At 32.9% G+C, this 20,553-nt stretch overlaps 1 protein-coding gene across 2 annotated transcripts in view; it reads right to left on the bottom strand.

The window, feature by feature from the left end:
- The window catches only part of Pldn (biogenesis of lysosomal organelles complex 1 subunit pallidin), a 69,234-nt gene that overhangs the window by 10,286 nt on the left and 38,395 nt on the right, over positions 1-20,553 (bottom strand). For both annotated transcript variants that reach the window (XM_035361153.2, XM_035361154.2), the window contains exons 3-4: positions 10,523-10,616; positions 10,232-10,319 (exon numbers count right to left, since the gene is read on the bottom strand). In XM_035361153.2, coding sequence (XP_035217044.1) covers positions 10,232-10,319; positions 10,523-10,616 — 182 coding nt within the window. The remainder of the gene's footprint in view (positions 1-10,231; positions 10,320-10,522; positions 10,617-20,553) is intronic.

Here is a 20,553-nt window from a genome sequence, read left to right as displayed (position 1 = left end):
ACTGGCTTGTATACACGTTACACATGGGGAAAACCACGAAAACGCCCATGCAGCCAGCCCGTTCGCAGGATTTGAACCTCGGATCAAACTACCAGTGTTCAGCGATTTTGCCGCTCGGCCGCTGGTGGGCCCTTAAATAATAATAAGGCATATTTATTCTATTCGCTTGGAACTTAATAATAAATACAATTTATTTTTCCACTCATATTGATATTTAACTAATTTAAATCTAAATTCTGAACATTTTCTACATTTTCATCGTATATCAGTTTTCCCTTAACAGATATTGCAAGCAAAGTAATTTAAATAAAAAAGAGAACCATTTCTGAAATCAGAATACAGAAATTTGCTTCATGCAGTCATTCTTTAACAGTAAAAGCTTAACTACCCGCATACTTGAAAATTGGCGAATATTCGGACAGTCGAGCGTAACTTGAAAAAAGAGGAGCGGAGGGGGGGGGGATAGACTGTAGCCGTTCTTTAGATTTTTCCGCTAAATAAATGCTTTTGACATTTCGATATGTGCATCATATAAAAACAAACCAACGGAACAGAAAAATATTCTGCTTAGCAAGCACAGTAAAACTCATTTAAGTGTTCATAAAACAAATCTCGGACTGAACATCAAAATTAATTACCTCTGCAAAATATCGCAAACATTATTGCGCAATACGTGCGCCGCAATTCTTCCCTACATGATATTATGCAATCGGATTCAACAGCTGCCGATATTGGGAGAATAATGAACTAAATAAAGGAAAAGAAAGAGACTTACCAATCTGGGGTGTTTTTCATTCTAATTTTCAAGAGACTGCGTTAAATTTCCGGAATAGAATCATTCTTCGCTTGGGTTAGTAGACCGCAGAACTTTTAGTCCTATTCAATCCAGTTTGGAAAGGGACAAAAAAAAAAAAAAAAAAAAAGGTCCATTGCTTATTTTGCAATGAACTGTAACAGCTTCAATATTTCAAGATTTTGCGGAGAAAGGGGATAACATCCCAACCTTCGTACTGTATAATGTATTGACCAAAAAATGAAACTATTTTGACTATTTGATTACTTTCCATTTATTTAAGCCATTCCGAATATTATTAATTAGAAAGCTAATCTGTGTTAAAACACAACCAGTTTTGGAAGTTTACTATACTTCAGCATGCTCATAATATAAGCATAACGATCATAATGAACACGAATATGAACTGACCAAGCGGAAAGATAATGTAAATTATTATGATCTTGATAGAAATTCAAACATGTGTAGTATTTGGGTGGGAGGAAAAGAATGCCGAATGTACCGGAATTTTCTACTGCCTTCGCAATTCTTTGACCAACAGAACGACAGGCACCTGTCTGTACTCTCCGCGTACACCAGAGGTTATGTTAATGCCTGGAGGAAAGGGAAAAGCTAAGGGGGAAAAGCTATTTCTGGGAGTATGATTCACCATCTGATATTCCATATTAGGAAGAAAAGTTGTTTATTTAGTTTCGGCTTTGGTATGGGAAAAAATTGTGCGTTCTTTTAAAAAAATGCACTAAAAGTAAAAAATAAGCACTAAAAACAAAAAATAAGGGCTTTAAAGAAAACGTAAGCACCTATAAAGGCCTTTATATTTTATTTTCAAATATAAGGACTTATAAGCACTTATAAGGACCGCTACGAACCCTGTTTATATTTCAGCCATGGCAAAGCCAAAGCTTAATCTGTTCTTGAAGCATATCAAAAAATCAAATCTATAAAATATCAAAATGACGTACAGTAAAATAAAAGAAAGTTCTGTGTTCATTTTAGAAATAAAATTCTAACATTTTAAAGTGCTATATGCTTTGTTTTTCTGTTAGCAAAATCACTGATGATATTCTAGAAATTTGTTTCATCGCTCCAGTAGCTAGCCAGTACACAGTTCAGTGATATTTTTTAAATGCAAGGTATTCAGTTTTATCTATTACATTTTTTTTAACTGATTTTTATTTTCACAATTTTTTAGATAATTTCTTCTTACAGCAAGTAACACTTACAGCCAATGGCAGGGAAAATTCCCAGTAGTATTAAACATTCAAATATTTTTTTTTTTTTTTTTTTTTTTTTTGTATGTTTTAGAATAAACTGCAAAAATCCAAAATGATCATATTTCCACTATTTTGTCTTCCTGAGCAATGACAGAAGTAAAACTAAGTATTTTTCTCTCAGTGAGGAACTCTTTCTTATTGTTGTTATTGAGATCATAATTTAATTGAAATTTGTATTTTTCATTAAAACGTTTCTACAGAGTATGAAAGGCACAGCAAAAACATGAAACTATTGAAATTACTTAGTAATTTCTTTGAAGACTTTGTCAAATGTAAAAATAATTAGCTTCTCAACTCCGTTTCATATGACAATTCAACACCTTGTAATTCTTCACCTCAGCAATGACTAAGTGTAAATGTTAGCACAAACTTGGGTATTTTTGCATAATGAAACACAAAACCATAAAAGCGAATGCGCGCAAAGATACATATTGGCGAGAGAAAGTGATGGTCGGGGGCATTCTATTTTTACCTTAGATACTTGTACCTGGGCCAAAGGTATAATTCAGTTAGTGCTTTCTCTTTCAGGTACTGCGTCAAAGTATGTTCGTGTTTCTCTTTTTTATTGCCTAACTAGGTAAACCTGATGATGATTCTATGTAAGTTATTCTTTCAATACTTCAATTTTTAATGTCTGTGAAGATTATTTTAAATGGTGTTCTACTTAAGCAGAATTCTCATACTTGTAAAATAAAGATTTTGTAGTTATTTTGACTTATGATTCTTTGATTAAAACTGGGCTCAACTGACAAAACGTACTCATGCACAATACAACAGTTGATTATGAAAGTGAGTATGTTAATAAGTTTGAGAAAAAACTGCGCTGTGAAAATGCTTCTAAAAACTGAAATATTTTAATATTGTAAGATTCCAAGAGCATAAGTTATTAAAACTTGTTTTTGAAAATACTAGTTATAAGTTTAAAAGAATAACTGTAATGAATAATTATGTCTATTCTAAAAGCATCAGTTTGTATAGAGAAATTAACCGATGAAAGTTATTCAGCTTGGAAATTTAACAACTTTTAATAAAAGTAGGTTTAGATGCTGTTGTATTTGAAGAAAAACCAGAAACTGTTTCTGATACTTGGTTGAAAAATGACTGTAAAGCTAAAGCTTTAATATGCCTAAATATTTCAGATTCTTAAAAATTATCCACGCATTGCATAGTAAATCTGCAAAAGAAGTACAGTAGATGCAAAAGAAGTACAGTAGATGCGTACAGTAGATGCGTTCATGAATGTATAAATGTTAAAATTAAATTCGATTCAATTGCTTTAAAAGCTAAAAGCGAAAATAAATCAAAGCATTATGTTACACAATATTGTACTTATTGTAATGGAAATAATCATACGATAAATGACTGTTTTCATTTAAAACACAATGCTAGAACTTTCCCGAAAACAGATGTAAATAACAGTAAAGTAAGAAATTATTCTCAAAATTATAAAAGTAATGCATGCCAAATAGCAAATATGCAAAGTGTAAGAAAAATAAAAACAAAAGAACTTAAAGAAAATAAGTATCTTAAAAGTATCGAAACTGAAAATTCGCAAATTCAGTTTAATCAAGTTTTAAAAGTGGAACATAAACATGAAAACTCACAAACAGAAGAATGGGTTATCGACTCAGGAGCCTCAACTCATATGATGAGTGATAAGAGCTTTTTCTCTCAGTTAAATTATTCTAATAAGCAAATTGTAAATTCAAAAATTAAAGGATCAGATTACCCAAATAAAATTAGAAAATATACTGTATGAACCAGGTTTAGATAGTAATTTACTTTCTGTTCAATCTATTACAAATAAAGGTTGTATTGTTACATTTGATAGTAATAAGTGTTACATAAAGCGTAACAATGTACTTGTAGTCTACGGCAATGCTCAACAAGGTTTATATAAATTGACCGTAAGCTCAATTGACGAGAAAGCATACATAGCTAATGCTATTTCACAGTGGCGTAGCTAGGATTCCAGCGCCTGGAGACAACTGAAGATTTTGCGCCCCTTTCTGTATGCCAAGAATGGAAAACATTTCATTTAAAAATTTTGTAGCATCAATTTGGCACTGCCTGAACGTTGCACCCGGGGACAGATGTCCCCCCTTGCCCCTTCCTAGCTACGCCACTGCTATTTCATGTTCTAATACAAACTGCACACTAAAATGGCATCAAAGATTAGGCTACAAAAATATAGATGCGATAAAAACACTCGAGAAAAATAATTTGGCAGATGCAACTAAACTTGATAAATGCACTCATAGTGTTGAATGTTCTACTTGTATAAAAGCGAAACTAGCAGAGAAACCTTATCCAAAAATGGGTTTTAGATCTAAAAATCCACTAGATTTAGTGCACACAGATGTGTGAGGGCCAACTAAAGTTAACAGCTTAGGAGGGAAAAAAATATTTCGTAACCTTTATTGGTGACTATTCGCGTTATACTCAAATTAATTTTATTGCTTCAAAGGATGAAGTATTCGACAAACTTAAAACAGTATGTTGCATCGACAACAAATAAATTTAGAAAGAAGATAAAAGTTATCAGACTGACAATGGTACAGAATACTGTAATGAAGCTACTGAAAATTACTTAAAGAAACTTAGCATTTTTCATCAAACTTTGGTTCCTTATTATCCAGCACAGAACAGTATCGCAGAAAGGAATAATCGCTCTTTAATAGAAATGATTAAAGCTATGCTAATGAATTCCAAATTACCAAAAGGATTCTGGGCTGAAGCAGCAGCTACTGCCACCTGTCTCCAAAATAGGTTACCAACTAAAGCCACGGGCAAAACACTGTGTGAATTGTGGAATGGTAGAAAACCACACTTAAGTCACTTATGAGTATTTAGCTGTAAAGCATATTATTACGTGAACAAGTAAAATCGGTGAAAATTCGACAATAAAGCACACGAAGGAATATTTGTAGGATATGATTTACAAAGCAAAGGATACAGGATTTATGTAGGTGGAAGGAAAATAATAATAAGTAGAACTGTTAAATTTTCAGAAAACTTGCCTACATCTGACAAACATGTAGAAAATAATGCTGAAGATTTGGAATTAATTCATTTTGACAACTCTCAAAACGATGAAGAAAATAATAAAGAAACGTCTCTTGGCAATGATTTTACAGAAGATTCAAAAGGATCTGAAGAGTTAAATAAATGTGAAGAAAATGTAGAAAGAAAGGTTTCTAGCAGATCAGCCAAAGGGGTTCCACTGGAAAGATTCTCCTATAAAGCAGAAGATGAAGAATCAACATTATCTCAAAATAAAGATCGAGAAAGCTTTGAAGAAATTCTAAGCTGACCAAAACATGAACAAGAAGCTTGGATCAAGGCGATGGGTGAAGAAATAAACTCTCTAAAAGAAAACAAAACCTATCAAATTACAGATTTACCACCAGGAAAACATGCAGTAGGCAGCAAATGGGTGTTTAAAACCAAATATCATGAAACTGGTAAAAAGATAAAATACAAAGCACAATTAGTAGCCAAAGGATTTACTCAAAAATACAGTAGTGACTATGATGAAACTTTTTCACCAGTAGTGAACACACTACAATATGAGTTTTCTTAGCATGGGCAGAATATAATAATGCCAAGGTACATAAACTAGATGTTAAAACAGCTTTTTTGAATTGCAAGTTAAATGAAGAAATATATATGGAACAACCAGAAGGATTCGTAGTTCCGGAAGGAAGATATAAAGTTTGTAAAATGCAGAAGTCCCGTTATGGTCTCAAACAAGCAGCTATATATATGCTGGAATACAAAAATTGAAAATACATTGAAGAATCTTGAGTTCCGTCAAAGCAAAGCAGATCCATGTTTTTTTTTTTTTTTTTTTTTTCACAAAAGAGAATCATCATCAAATAATCAATTTATTTGTATATGTTGATGATATCCTAATAAGGTCTGCAGAAGAAGGACTAATTCTTCAAGTAATTAATGATTTAAAGAAACATGAAATAACACATCTTGGTGAAGCTAAATATTTCGGCATAGAAATAAACGTTAAAGAAAGATGAAAGTTATCTCTTATCTCAGAAAAACAAAATAAATCAACTAGTCAAACAATTTCAACTTGGAAAAGCGAAATGCACTAGTACACCAAATTTTTACAGTCTAAAGAAGGAAGAAAATCTCCTAACTTCAAATGATGAATTTCTCCAAGCTATTGGAAGTCTTTTGTATATATCATCTATCACAAGACCAGATACCACAGCTTCAACTCACATACTTAGCAGAAAGTGTAATAATTCACGTCAAAAAGACTGCTGTAAAAAGAATCATTAGATATTTAAACACGACAAAGCATTTATCTCCACAAATTTTGTCGAGTGAAGAACCTAATCTTATAGTTTATTTAGATGCTGATTGGGGACAAGATAGTGAAGATAAGGAAGAGTAATTTTGTTAGGCAATAATCGTATTTCATGGTTTTCTAGAAAACAAACATGCATCTCATTATCCTCAGCAGAAGCTGAATATGTTGCACTATCGCAAGCTATGCAAGAATTACTATGGCTATTAAAATTAACAGAAGATTTTAATCTACCCCAAACTCTACCAATAAACAATAAAACTTCCAGAATCTGAAAAGTTTAGTTCGTGCACAAAACATATTGATACAAAATTTCATCATATATGCAACTTGCATAACAAAGGCATAGTAAAACTTTACCTTTCAATAGAGCAAATGGTTGCTGATATTATGACTAAACCAATTCCTAAAGCTAAATTTCAGTTTTGCAGGAATCAATTGCAAATGGTATGAGTTTCATTAGCAAAACAGGGGCAATGTTAGCATAAATTTAGCTATTTTTGCATAATGAAACTCAAAAGCATAAAAGAAAACATGGGCAAAGATATATACTGGCAAGAGAAAGCGAATGTCGGGGACATTCAATTCTCATCTTAGCTACTTGTATCTGAGCGAAAGGTCTAATTCAGTTAGTGATTTCTCTTTCAGGTACTGTGTCAAAATATGTTTGTGTTTCTCTTTTTTATTGCCTAAATGGGTAAGCCTGATGATGACGTAAGTTATTTTTTCAATACTTCAATTTTTAATGTCTGTGAAGATTACTTTAATTGGTGTTCTACTTAATCTAAGCAGAATTCTCATACTTGTTAAAATAAAGATTTCGTAGTTATTTTGACTTAATGATTCTTTGATTACAACTGTGCTAACTAAAGGAAATGTACTAATGCACAATACAACAGTATAACATACCTGGAAATCTCATCACAGTAAAAACCTGAAGATTTCAGGAAAAAATTCAAAACATCAGGAAATACAAAATTTGCACATATTAGAAATGTAATTAGGAAAAGAAAACCCTTTAAAGAAAACAGCTTTATAACATTTATTACTGTTTTATGTTTAAGAATCAAAATATTCTCAAAAGTTTATGTTGCCATAAAAGAGCCTTAATATTTTAGTTATTTATTTTTAACAATGGTAAAATAACATTCACATTTCACATTATTACGAGTTTGGTTATTATAGCTTTCAGAATATATGTGATCCAGTCATATCTAGGAATTCCATCTACTATAGTATGTATCTTTCCTATGAAACCAACCAAAGCATCCATACTAACGTCTTTAGACTGTACAAATTTCTCACACTGCAATGTCTTAAATTGTTTTTGCAGTTCATGGCATACTATATCATCATTTTCTCCCCTTCTATACTTCATACACCATACACACACATTCCACACACCATATTTCTTTGTGAATAGAAAGGGGAATTTTTACATAAAATATCAAGCACAATTAGAAGAAGAATTATCACTTTCTTTTAAAATAACAATTTCTGATGATGTAATTGCATGCAATTTCAAAGATGTAAAACACATGCAAAATATTCTTCTCCTTAATTTCTGTCAAATCTTAAATTTTTTTTATTACTGAAGGCTTTACCAATTTAATAAGAAGTCCTTTATAATGCAAAAAATAGCATTTTATTCAAAATACAAACCATCTTTATTCACATTCACATATAATGCATAAATATTCCCCTTGAATTCTTGAATAAAAAGAATTCTTACATTATTCTTTAATACAGTCAACAGTCGTTAATCCGGACTTGTCGGGACTTCGGCGATTCCGGATTATCGATTTTTCTGGATTATAGATCATCAGTTTAAATCTCGTAAGATGGCATGCAGAAATTCTAAAATTAAAAATATGAAACAGTAATTTATGAAATAAAGAACAATTATGATCTAAAGGGTATCAAAATTTACAAAAAAAAAAAAAAAAAAAGCTTAATATTTATTTGTTTACTTTATTAAACATTTCTTTCAATGTAAGTTGTTTAAGTTGCTTCGTTTTATGTGATAATACTTTCTCTTTAATTCTATAAACAGACATAATTTCTTGTTCAGTTACTAAGTTCCGCTGTTCAAGTCCCGTTAATTGCTGTGCCAAGAATACAGACTAACTTGTCAATTGAAATGTTTTCATTTTCACTAACCTCTCTGTCACATTCTTCATGTCTTTATCCATTTTTTGCAGCAATTCCACTTTTTGTTTGTTGGACATCGAAACATACTTTCGTTTTATAGATCCTTTGGAAGTTCCAGCATCGGAAATTCTATTTGACATAATCGAAAGTTCAAGTTTACTTTTATAAAATTGCTCTTACAGTCTGCAAAAAAAAATAAGCGGGATCCAATTCGAAGATTAAGGAACAACGCAATCATTAACATTAACTGAAATAGATAATTAGATAATTTTAGCTTACACCCTCCATTATACATTAAGCGCGCAGGCGAAAATGTATTCTGCACTTGCGCACACGCATATGCGCAGTAGTCAAGCTCTTACGCGCACGCGTAAAACGCCTGTGCACATGTGCCAACGCGGTGCATGTGCAGAAAGTTTTTAACTTTGAGGTTCGGATTATAGATCATTCCGGATTATGGGTGTCCGAATTAACGACTTTTGACTGTACAAAGAAATTTACCCTTGTAAAATAGTCTAAAATACAGAAAATATTGTTTTTTACTAATTTTATTTTCTTTATTGATAATTTTTTATAGTAATGTGCAAACACTATTTAGCACTATTTGATATATTTTGCAATCACCAAATCAGATAAGGTACCATGCTAATTTCATATTTTGACCCCCCTTTCCAAAAAATGCCAAAAATGGAAATTAGATATTTTAAAACCAGATAATTGGAAAATATATCCTTTATATCATGTCATTATGTCTTCGGAAGTTTAAGATATCACAATAATATTCATACATCTCGGGAAGGGGGGGAATTCAAGCATGCAAATCACCAACTCGATGGTTATCAAACTAAATTCATTTTAAAGTCAGTAAAATGGTGATAAATCATCAGATTTAGCGATACACAATACAGACATGTAGAAGTGAAGGCATGCTCCAACATTTCTTCCCTCACCCTGAAAAATATGTGGATTTGCCCAATCATGTGGTGAACAATAGTATTCAGAAAGTTCACATGTGCCAAAAATACATTGCAACAAACAAATCATCATGATGGAAGGAATTTTGACATCTTTATAAAAATAAGGCACAATTCATAAAAAATTAGCCTTCGATAATTAACTACAGAGGTTTTTGGAAAAATTATTAAAAAAAATCATACAAGTCAATATGTATGATACAAAATGGATTAATTTTGAAATGATGGCCAAAGAATGGGTTGGCTGCCTTACATGCTTTACTTCAAGAGCAACACAGAGCATACAGTGCTTTAGTCACACATGCAAGACATAAACATAAGCCAGTACCCCTTTTATAACATGAATACGAGCCAGTTTTCAGTTTTTAAGCATGCAGAATTTTACACTTCGATTTTGTTTTGATTATTCTTTACATTTAAGTAAATCATATACAGTGGTGTTTGGCATTTAAATTTTACGCTGTGCATTTCCACTTAACTGCTGATAGGAAAATCGATATCGCATTTTTAAAAATGTTAATTTCTTTTCTACTTTCAAATATTATTATATAATTTACTATTAAAATATTGTTACATAATTTCTCACTACCTACAATTTATCATGAGCAAATTTTCCAGAAGTGTAAGCATAGCATTTAAATTGCTAAATATAAAAAAATTTATTTCAATTAAAAAATTTATAAAAGTCATTAAAAGACATAAAGCTCACCATTTCATCAAGGTTATACATTTTCAATGCATCAGATAATTTTGAATTTTCTTGTTCTAAAGTTTCAATAACAATATTCTGATTCCGCCTGTTATAAGAAAAAGTGATTACATCATAATAAACACTGTACAGTTAGATCAATAATATTGATAATAATGGCTTGGGCACATGCTAAATTCTGAATTTTAGATATAAAATCTTCAATAAAATTTAAAGTTTGTTCTCAGTTATCACTTTAATCATGTTCATATATAATTTATATTATTGAAATAAATCAATTAAAAAACTTACGTAAGTTCATTTAAGCTGGAAGATATCTTTTTTGTATCATCCAGATATAATGAAAGAGTACCATATGCCAATTTTTGTAGAATTTCCCTAGATACTAAAATAAAAATAGGAAATGTCTAATAAAAACAATCATAGTTTACATAAGTCTACTAACAATATTTTATAACCTCTTTAGAATAATTCCCATATTTTTAATTACAAAACTGATGATTATGAATTGACAAATTTAAGTTTTAATACCTAAAAATTATTTAAATTTAAAATGTGAATTTTTTTATAAAATTATTGGTTCTTGTGGCTTATCTGGTATCTGAAGCTAGGACAGGCACCAAGCTTTGGTGGTGATTTCAGCATTGATTAGATTGGTTTCTATGAAGTAATTATGGTAACGAACTGATTGATTAATTTCATTACCTTTGTTAAATACTGAGCAGCTTTATTATGCACTATAACTACCAAACTGGGAGGGGGAACTGTAAGTCACCAAGCAATATGATATTCATCTGCTGTTCCGTGTTTTGATATCTTTAAAACTTCATATTTTATCTAGTGCTTTGCTATCATGATTTGGAAGCGATGATCTGTTACTCTCGCACTATAAAAATTTAATAACATGCTCATACCCAGTAGATTTGAAATTATAGTTATTTTCATCCTCTCTCTGTGATTTTGATACTGCATTAGTTAAAATAATACATATCAAAAACTTAAACTAATAAATTAGTAGATGCAGATTAAATGATTCCAGGAAGAGGCTAAAATTACATAAAGAAACCTATAATATTTTAAAATTTATTATAAGTGCATATACCAATCATATTAAAATTTTATAACATATTATTAATTATTCATATTTTTATGTTTCAGACTGACTTCTAAAGGCGTTATAAATTTGAAACATCAAAACCTGTATAATCCAAGAGAACAGTATTGCATTTCATGGGCAAATTGCTCGCTAGGTATGATAAAAAGAAACAAATCGTACAATCGTTAATTAAAACATTTATGGATCAAAAATGTATTTCACAGGTTGATAATGTTAATTTACGACAATTAGCTGATACTTCCGATGATGTTATCAGAGATTTAAAAGCTCTTGGTGACGAAGCAACTTCTAGGATCCATGGTTAATATTTATGTTGCTTCAAAAGGTAGATTCAGAAACTCGAAAGTTATGGGCACAGAAAACAGCGGAAGATGATTTTCCTACATTGGAATCATTTTTTGAATTTTTAAATTTAAGGTGTTCTTCTCTCAAAATTATCATAAATAAAGAAGCGGAAGCTAAAGTTGTTGATAAAAGTAGTAATGTTAGTTCTAAAACATTACAGAATTCTAAATTTAGTAATACTAAATGTTCGAAATGTAACGCACTTCATGCGTTATATAAATGCGTTAAATTTAAGAATTTGGATGTTACTGCTAGAAAGAACTTTGTACGAAAACAAGGATTGTGTTTTTTATGTTTAAATTCACATCTAATCAAAAACTGTAATTCACAGTTAAAGTGTGATTTATGTAATTCAAAAACACATAATAGTTTGTTGCATGAAGATATTAAAGCTAACAACGTACAGCTTTTAAAAGCTCCAAATGAAAACGAAAGCACTCCAGAGAGAATTTCGAATGAATCATGCGAGGGTCAAGGTCAGGTAGTTGTCAGTAATATGATTCAAAATTGCAACTTGGCGATTTTGCCTACAGTTCTCACACTCACATTTTCATCCAGTGGTGAAACTATCGAAATTAAATTATTATTGGATTCCGGAAGTGAAAGTTCGTTTTTTTCTGAATGAGCTGTTCGAAGATTAGGATTAAAAAGAACAAATCAAAGGTTACTTTTGCGTGGAATTGGTGGAGTGCCACCTTCCAAAACTCGTGGTTCTGTTGATTTTAAAATTCAGTAAAAGTTAAATAATCAAGTAATTGATGTTAACGCATACATTTTGGATAGGTTAACTTTGCCATTGCCGGAACAAGTTATTAATGTAAAGCATATAGAATACATTAAATCTATTCCGTTAGCGGATCCGAATTTTGCTCAACCCAAAGAAATTGATTTGATTTTAGGAGCTGATTATTTTTTCTCCGTTTTAAGATGTGGCCAAATATATGGTTCGAAAAATGAGCCTGTAGCTCAAAATACAATTTTTGGTTGGGTGATTGCTGGAAAGGTCGGAAATAATATGGAAGGCCCAAAAACAGCAAATTCACACTTCATAAAGTTAGAAGATAATATAAATATTGATTACGAACTTAAGCGTTTCTGGGAAATGGAGGATATTGTCGATGTTGGGAAAAAGGAGTTTCTGACACCTGAGGAACAATTTTGCGAATCACATTTTCAAAACACTCATGCTGTTAATTCAGATGGGTGATTTGTTGTAAAACTTCCATTTTATAAATCACATTTGAAGTTGGGTGATTCAAAACCGGCAGCAATTTCTAGGTTACGTTCCCTGGAACGAAAATTCAAAGATAATCCGGAATTTGAAAAACAGTATAAAGATTTCCTACATGAATATGAACAGTTAAGACATATGACTGTGATTAATGATGATTTATCTAACAGATCAGATATGGAAAAGTTTTATCTTCCTCATCATGCGGTCATTAAACCTTCTAGCACAACGACAAAATTAAGAGTAGTTTTTGATGCATCCTGTAAATCTGAAAATGGTATATCATTGAATTCTATTTTAGGGGTAGGTCTGAAATTACAAAGAGATATTTTTGAGATTTTGATTAATTTTCGATTTCCTAAAATTGTTTTCACAGCCGATGTGGAGAAGATGTATCGTCAGGGGATGGTAGCCCCTGAAGATCAGAATTATCAATTGATACTTTGGCGATACAATTCCAGTGATAAAATGCGCACGTACAAGTTGAAAACAGTTACTTATGATCTTTCCTCAGCTTCAATTTTAGCAACTCGATGTCTGAAGCAGGTAGCTTTAGTCTAAAGAGGAATCAGAAGTATCTCATATATTGCAAGAGGATATGTATATGGACGACTTATTGTCAGGTGCAAATACAGTTGATGATGCAGTATCTGTCTGCAAGAAAATATCTTCAATTTTACATGCACGTGGTTTTGATTTGAGGAAGTGGAATTCAAATTCTGTAGAATTCTTAACTGAATTTAAGGAACATTGTTCATTGAATTCTGATTTTGAGATATCTCCTAATTTGAGTTCGAAAGTCTTAGGACTTTTTTGGAATTCAACTACTGATACCTTCAGTTTTAAAGCTACACTGCACATCAACGCACCTGTAACAAAGAGGCGCATATTGGCAGAATCTGCTCGCATTTTCGATCCTTAGGTCTCTTATCTCCTTGTACTATATTGATTAAAATATTCTATCAAAAGCTGTGGTTAGTTAAAGGCGACTGGGATTCAGTTTTTCCCCAGCATATCTCAGATGATTGGTTTAAATTTCAAGAGACATTCAGTCAAATCAATAATTGTGAAATTCCGAGATGTGTAATACTTACAACGGACAGTGTTATCCAACTACATGGATTTTCCGATGCATCTTCGCAGGCCTATGCGGCAGCCATTTACTGTCGCCAAAAATGCAACGATACAGTTAAGGTTAATCTTTTGGTATCAAAGATTAAAGTCGCACCTATAAAGCAGGTATCCATTCCTCGATTACAACTCTGTGCTGCGTATTTGTTGACCAGATTAATGTGATCTCTATTGAACATTTTAAAGAAGTTTGATTTTGAAATCTTTGCGTGGACGGATTCCAGGGTAGTTCTGTCTTGGCTATCAGCTCGTCCACGTAAGTGGAAAACTTTTGTGGCAAACAGAACATCTCAAATCATAGAAGTGATACCTATTAAACATTGGAATCATGTTCCCTCTAAAATGAATTCTGCAGACATTGCTTCTCATGGTATTGAACCTCAACTCCTACCAAATTGTACTTTGTGGTGGAATGGTCCACCATGGTTGCGTCAGGAAGAGGAAAAATGGCCTAAATATGAATTAAAATCTGAAGATTATACTGAAGTAAAGGCTGAACAAAGATCTGATCCTATTTTTATTTCTCACATACGTGGATCGAATGATTTATTAGCTAATTTGTTCGAGCATTATTCTTCTCGTTGTAAAATTGTTCGTATTCTGGCTTACTGCCAAAGATTTATTATTAATTGCAAGAAGCATCATGTTACTCAGAACATTTCAAGTAGTAACATTAACTACAGCTGCCTTATGCCACTAACATTTCTAGAGATTCGAGTAGCAGAAAATTTCATTATTCGTTGGATTCAGAATCATTATTTCAAAGATGATTTACAATGTATTAAGGGAGATAAACCTTTACCCAAGAAGAGCCAACTACGTTCTTTGTATCCATTCGTAGATAAAGATGGTCTCTTACGGGTGGGAGGACGTCTTCGAAATTCATCTTTAGCATTTAACATCAAACATCCTGTCATACTTCCTTCTCGACATAAATTTAGCGAATTACTAGTGAAAGAACTTCATATTACTTACCTTCATGCTGGTCCTTCGTTATTATCACACCTCATCAGACAATCTTACTGGATAATTGGAGGGAAGAAACTGATACGCAGTTGTGTCAACCATTGCTTAATATGTCATCGATTTAAAGCTGCTTCAAATCCGCAATTGATGGGTGACTTACCTGAACATCGTGTGACTTTGGAACGACCTTTTTACGCATCTGGTGTGGATTACGCTGGTCCTATTACCATGAAATTTAATAAGGGTCGTGGCTCTAAAACAACGAAAGGCTATATAGCTCTGTTTGTTTGCTTGTCGACTAAAGCTGTGCATATAGAAGCAGTCAGTGACCTGACGGCAGACTCGTTTATCGCTGCACTTAGACGTTTCATTTCACGTCGCGGTGCACCACGGCACATTTACAGTGACAACGGTACCAATTTTGTGGGAGCATGCGGAAAACTACAAGAACTAAATCAGATTTGGTCTTCCGTGTATGCAACAGAATCGGTTTCCCGAGAACTAACTAAGTCATCTATTGAATGGCATTTTATACCGCCTGCTTCGCCCCACTTCGGAGGAATATGGCAAGCCGGCATTCGCTCAGCGAAATTTCATCTGAGAAGAGTATTGAAAGAGACTCTTTTAACCTACGAAGAGTTGTCAACACTACTTACTCAGATCGAGGCTATTTTGAATTCACGTCTACTTACTTACGTGAACGATACTGATATTGACTGTATTAATGTTTTAACCCCTTCTCATTTCATTACTGGTTATACTTTAACTTCCTTTCCAGAGTGCCATCAGACTTTACGCACAAGGAGTCCTAGGTGGGAACTTGTACAGAATCTACGTCTGGGATTCTGGAAGTGATGGAAAAGGGAATATTTGACTTCTCTTCAGCAGAGATCCAAGTAGCAGCACAACAGACCCAATCTAAAAATCGACATGGTGGTTCTTATCACCGAAGATGGATCTCCACCTCTAGCTTGGCCTATAGGACGGATCATTGATGTCCATCCGGGCAAGGACGGCTTAGTTCCTGTAGCTACAGTCAAAAATAAAACTGGTGTTTTCAAGAGAGCAATTAATAAACTTTCACCTTTGCCTGTATATCAGGACTAAACCTGATAGGGTGGGAGTTATGTTCCGGTGCGCCGGAACAGAACAACTCAACCTGACTCTTTCGCTTTTGGAACTATGCCAAAGAACATTTAATTCAGTTGAACTGTCAGACTCAGACGAACGCATACGCAAGGCAGCTGGAATGCTGTCTATTCTTCACTATTTTTGTTCTGTTCTCGTATTATAAGCTTTATATGTCATTTTCTTGTTTATACTTGTATTGTGCAATTATTTAATATAAGTTTGTGTTTAAAATGAAGACGTGTATCTAGTTCCTTCACATTACATCGCAACATAATAAATTTTGGAGGCACCGGCGAGATTAAAGGAATTCTGATTTCGGGTACGTCAGCACTGCAACTCTACATTCGGTACAGTACTGGATATTACTGGATACTTTTAGCTTCGAACTTCATTTAAAGACCAAGCAGGATAAGTATTTTTTTTTTTTACAAGTTTGACTTTGGTTTTCCTCATTGCACCATTACGTCGTACTGGAAGACAAGGTTAAGATTGCAATAAATAGTAGAGGTAGAGCGAAAGCTGCTCTTACCAGAATTTCAAATTTCATTAATGATGATAAGCAATTATTCGAAAAACATGATTTGATGAATAAACTTAAAAAAATTGAAAGCATTTATTCTGATTTTGACAAGGCAGACGCAGAACTTCCGCCGGAAAGTTCTGAAATGGAAGAATTTGAGAAAAAATATTATGAAACCAAAGTCAAACTACAACAAGAACTTGAGAAATTAAATGTTACGGTTAATATGCAAGTGACTAATGTTAATGAACGTCAAATACCAGGTTATAGTACTACAAATACTGCTAATAATTTTAAATTACCGAGAATAAATATGCAATCTTTCAACGGTAATTACAGAAACTGGATGTCTTTCAAGGACTTATATGTATCATTAGTGCATAACAATGAAAATTTAAGCAACATTAAAAAATTTCAATATCTAAAGGGTTTATTAACTGATGAACCGGCTTCTATTATTAAACATATTCCCATTTCAGAAAATAGTTATGTGGAAGCCTGGGGAAAATTTTTATCTAGGTATGATAAGAAAAAACAAATTGTCACATCACTAATAAAAACTTTCATGGATCAATCTTGTGTAATTAATGCAAATGCAATTAATTTGCGAAAAATTGCTGATACTTCTGATGAGATTATCAGAGGTTTAAAATCTATTGATCTAAAAGCTAGTGAAAGGGATGTTTGGCTAATTTATATTTTATTACAGAAGGTTGACAACGAAACATGTAAACAATGGTCTGAAATTTCAGCAAAAGGGGAATTTCCTACTTTTGAAATGTTTATTCAATTTATAAATGATAGATGTTCCTCTTTAGAAATTTTCCACGAAAAAGAAAGGAAAGACTCAACCTAGTGTTAAAAGATTTTCTGTTAACAAAAGTATCAAATGTATTATGTGTAAATCAGATCATTTTCTTTTCAAATGCCCCAAATTTAAAGCACTAACTGTCAAAGAAAGAAATCAATTTGTTAGGAAAAATAATCTTTGTTTAAACTGTTTGTCTAGTCAGCACAAAAAATCTGAATGTAGGTCTCCACATCATTGTCATTATTGCCAGTTATTGCATCATAGTACTCTGTGTGAAAATCAATTAAAAAGTTATGCCACATCTGCATCTCTTTCTGAGAGCAGTTTTCAGTCAGAACAGCAAAGAAAGAATCCAACCACGAATGAAATACCAGACATTGCGTGTACGAATGAAAACAAAAATGGAACTGTAATTCAAAATAATAGCGTTCAAACACTTTTGGCTTACTGCCAACTGCGTATGTAAGTGTAATTGATTCGATGGGTCAAAAACATAATATTAGAATGCTTTGTGATAGTGGTTCCGAATCAACATTATTATCTGAAGCTTGTATTAATTTATTGGGATTTAAAAGAAAAAATGCGCGTTTTCCTGTCAAGGTATTAGCTGACTCAGAAGTCGCAGTTACAAAAGGTTGCGTTGAAATTGAGTTGATGTCAGTCCATGATACATCAGTGAGAATGCCAATTAAGGCATTTGTATTAGATAAACTAACTGCTGCGCTTCCAAGCCAAAAAATAAATGAGAAAGACTTTTCGCATTTGAAAAATGTAAAGTTAGCTGATCCATATTTTCACATCCCGGATAAGATAGATTTATTCTAGGATCTGACTACTTGTTTTCTATTTTAATTCCTGCACAAATAACTTGTTCTCAAAGTGATTTAATTGCTCAAAACTCAAATTTTGGTTTCCTCATATCCGGAAAACTACCGGAATCTCAAACGAAATCAAATTCCCTTTCAAACTTGCATATTTATGAAATAAATATTGATAGCAAATTGAAAAGGTTTTGGGAGTTAGAAGAAGTACCAAATTCAACTGACACTATATTCTCACCTGAAGAACAATTTGTTGAAACGCATTTTCAGGAAAATTACTCAATTTATTCAGATGGTCGTTTTGTGCTGAAGTTGCCATTTTTAAAATCTAAATCTTAATTAGGTAATTCAAAACCAGCTGCACTATCTCGATTATATGCTATGGAACATAAATTTAAAGAAAACTCGGAATTTGAAACCCAATACAAGGATTTTATGCATGAATATGAAAATTTAGATCATATGGAATTGGTCACACAAAACTGTTTAAATAGATTTCAGAATGAGCAATATTTCCTTCCCCATCATGCAGTGATCAAGCCGTCTAGTACAACTACCAAATTAAGAGTCGTTTTCGACACTTCATGTAAAACTTCCAGTGGTAAATCATTGAATTCAATCTTGGGTGTTGGTCCTAAATTGCAACGAGACATTTTCGAAATTTTACTTAATTTTCGATTTCCGGAAATAGTCTTTTCAGCAGACAGAGAGAAAATGTACCGTCAAGTTTTAGTGTCCGATGAGGATCGGAATTACCAACAAATACTTTGGAGGTTTAATCCTAACGAAGAAATATGCACATACAAGTTAAACACCGTAACATATGGTTTAGCTCCAGCTTCTTTCCTAGCCACTAGGTGCATTAAGCAAATTTCCCTAGATTTTTCACAAAGTATTGCTGTTTCTCATACTTTACTACACAATGTATACATGGATGATTTACTATCGGGGTCAAGTACCGATAGTGATGCAATATCACTTTGTAAGGAAATTACCAATATTTTACAAACGCACGGTTTCCACCTACGAAAGTGGAATTCTAATTCAAATGCATTTCTTGCAAAATTTCAAGAACATTGTTCAACGGACACTAATTTAGAAATAATTTCTAATGATAAGGAAAGCACGAAAGTCTTAGGATTATTTTGCAACTCTTCAACAGACACATTCATTTTCAAACCCGCACTTGCACTCACCTCACCGCTGACAAAAAGACACATTTACAGCGACAATGCAACAAACTTTGTTGGGGCTAATCGGAAGCTCAGCAAAATACAACGATTGTGGGCTTCACTTCCTGAGAACGAAGCTGATGCTCATCATTTAAGTCAAGCATCAATAGAATGGCACTTTATACCCTCCAGCATCTCCTCATTTCGGAGAAATTTGGGTGGCCGCAATTAAATCAACCAAATATCACTGTAAAAGAGTAATCGGTGAAACTCTACTTACTTTCGAAGAATTTACAACTCTATTGGCTCAGATAGAAGCCATTTTAAATTATCATCCGTTATGTAGTGTAAACAATACTGACATTGATTGCATTAATATTCTCACTCCTTCACATTTTTTTACAGGAGACGTGATCCTATCCCCTCCTGAACTACCTCTTACTAGACCTGCTAATATACGGAATAGGTGGGATCTCCTTCAAAAGATATGGAAGGACTTCTGCAAATCATGGACCAAAGCATATCTATCTTCTCTTCAAACCAGAAATAAATGGAAGGACACTCAGCCGAATATGAAAATTGGAGCCATCATCCTGTTACTAGATGATGGTCATCTTCCAGGTTCTTGGCCACTAGGACAAGTGGTCAAACTCCATCATGGTGCTGACGGACTGGTTCGTGTGGCCACGGTTAAAACTAAAAGCTCTATTTTTAAATGAAACATTCATAAATTAGCTCCTTTGCCCATATATCAGGACTAATACCTGATAGGGTGGGAGTATGTTCCGGTGCGCCGGAACAGAAAAACTCAACCCGACTCTTTCACTTTTGGAACTATGCCAAAGAACATTTAATTCAGTTGAACTGTCAGACTCAGACGAACGCATACCCAAGGCAGCTGGAATGCTGTCTATTCTTCACTATTTTTGTTCTGTTCTCGTATTACAAGTTTTATATGTCATTTTCTTGTTTATACTTGTATTGTGCAATTATTTAATATAAGTTTGTGTTTAAAACGAAGACGTGTATCTAGTTCCTTCACATTACATCGCAACATAATAATTCCAATTTTAGGCA

This window comes from Stegodyphus dumicola, chromosome 4 (assembly GCF_044657685.1).
Source record: "Stegodyphus dumicola isolate Sdum_Otavi_A_Nest chromosome 4, ASM4465768v1".
NCBI lineage: Eukaryota > Metazoa > Arthropoda > Arachnida > Araneae > Eresidae > Stegodyphus > Stegodyphus dumicola.
Note: the sequence above shows the minus strand (reverse complement) of the source record. Positions and strands in the feature narration are given on the sequence as shown.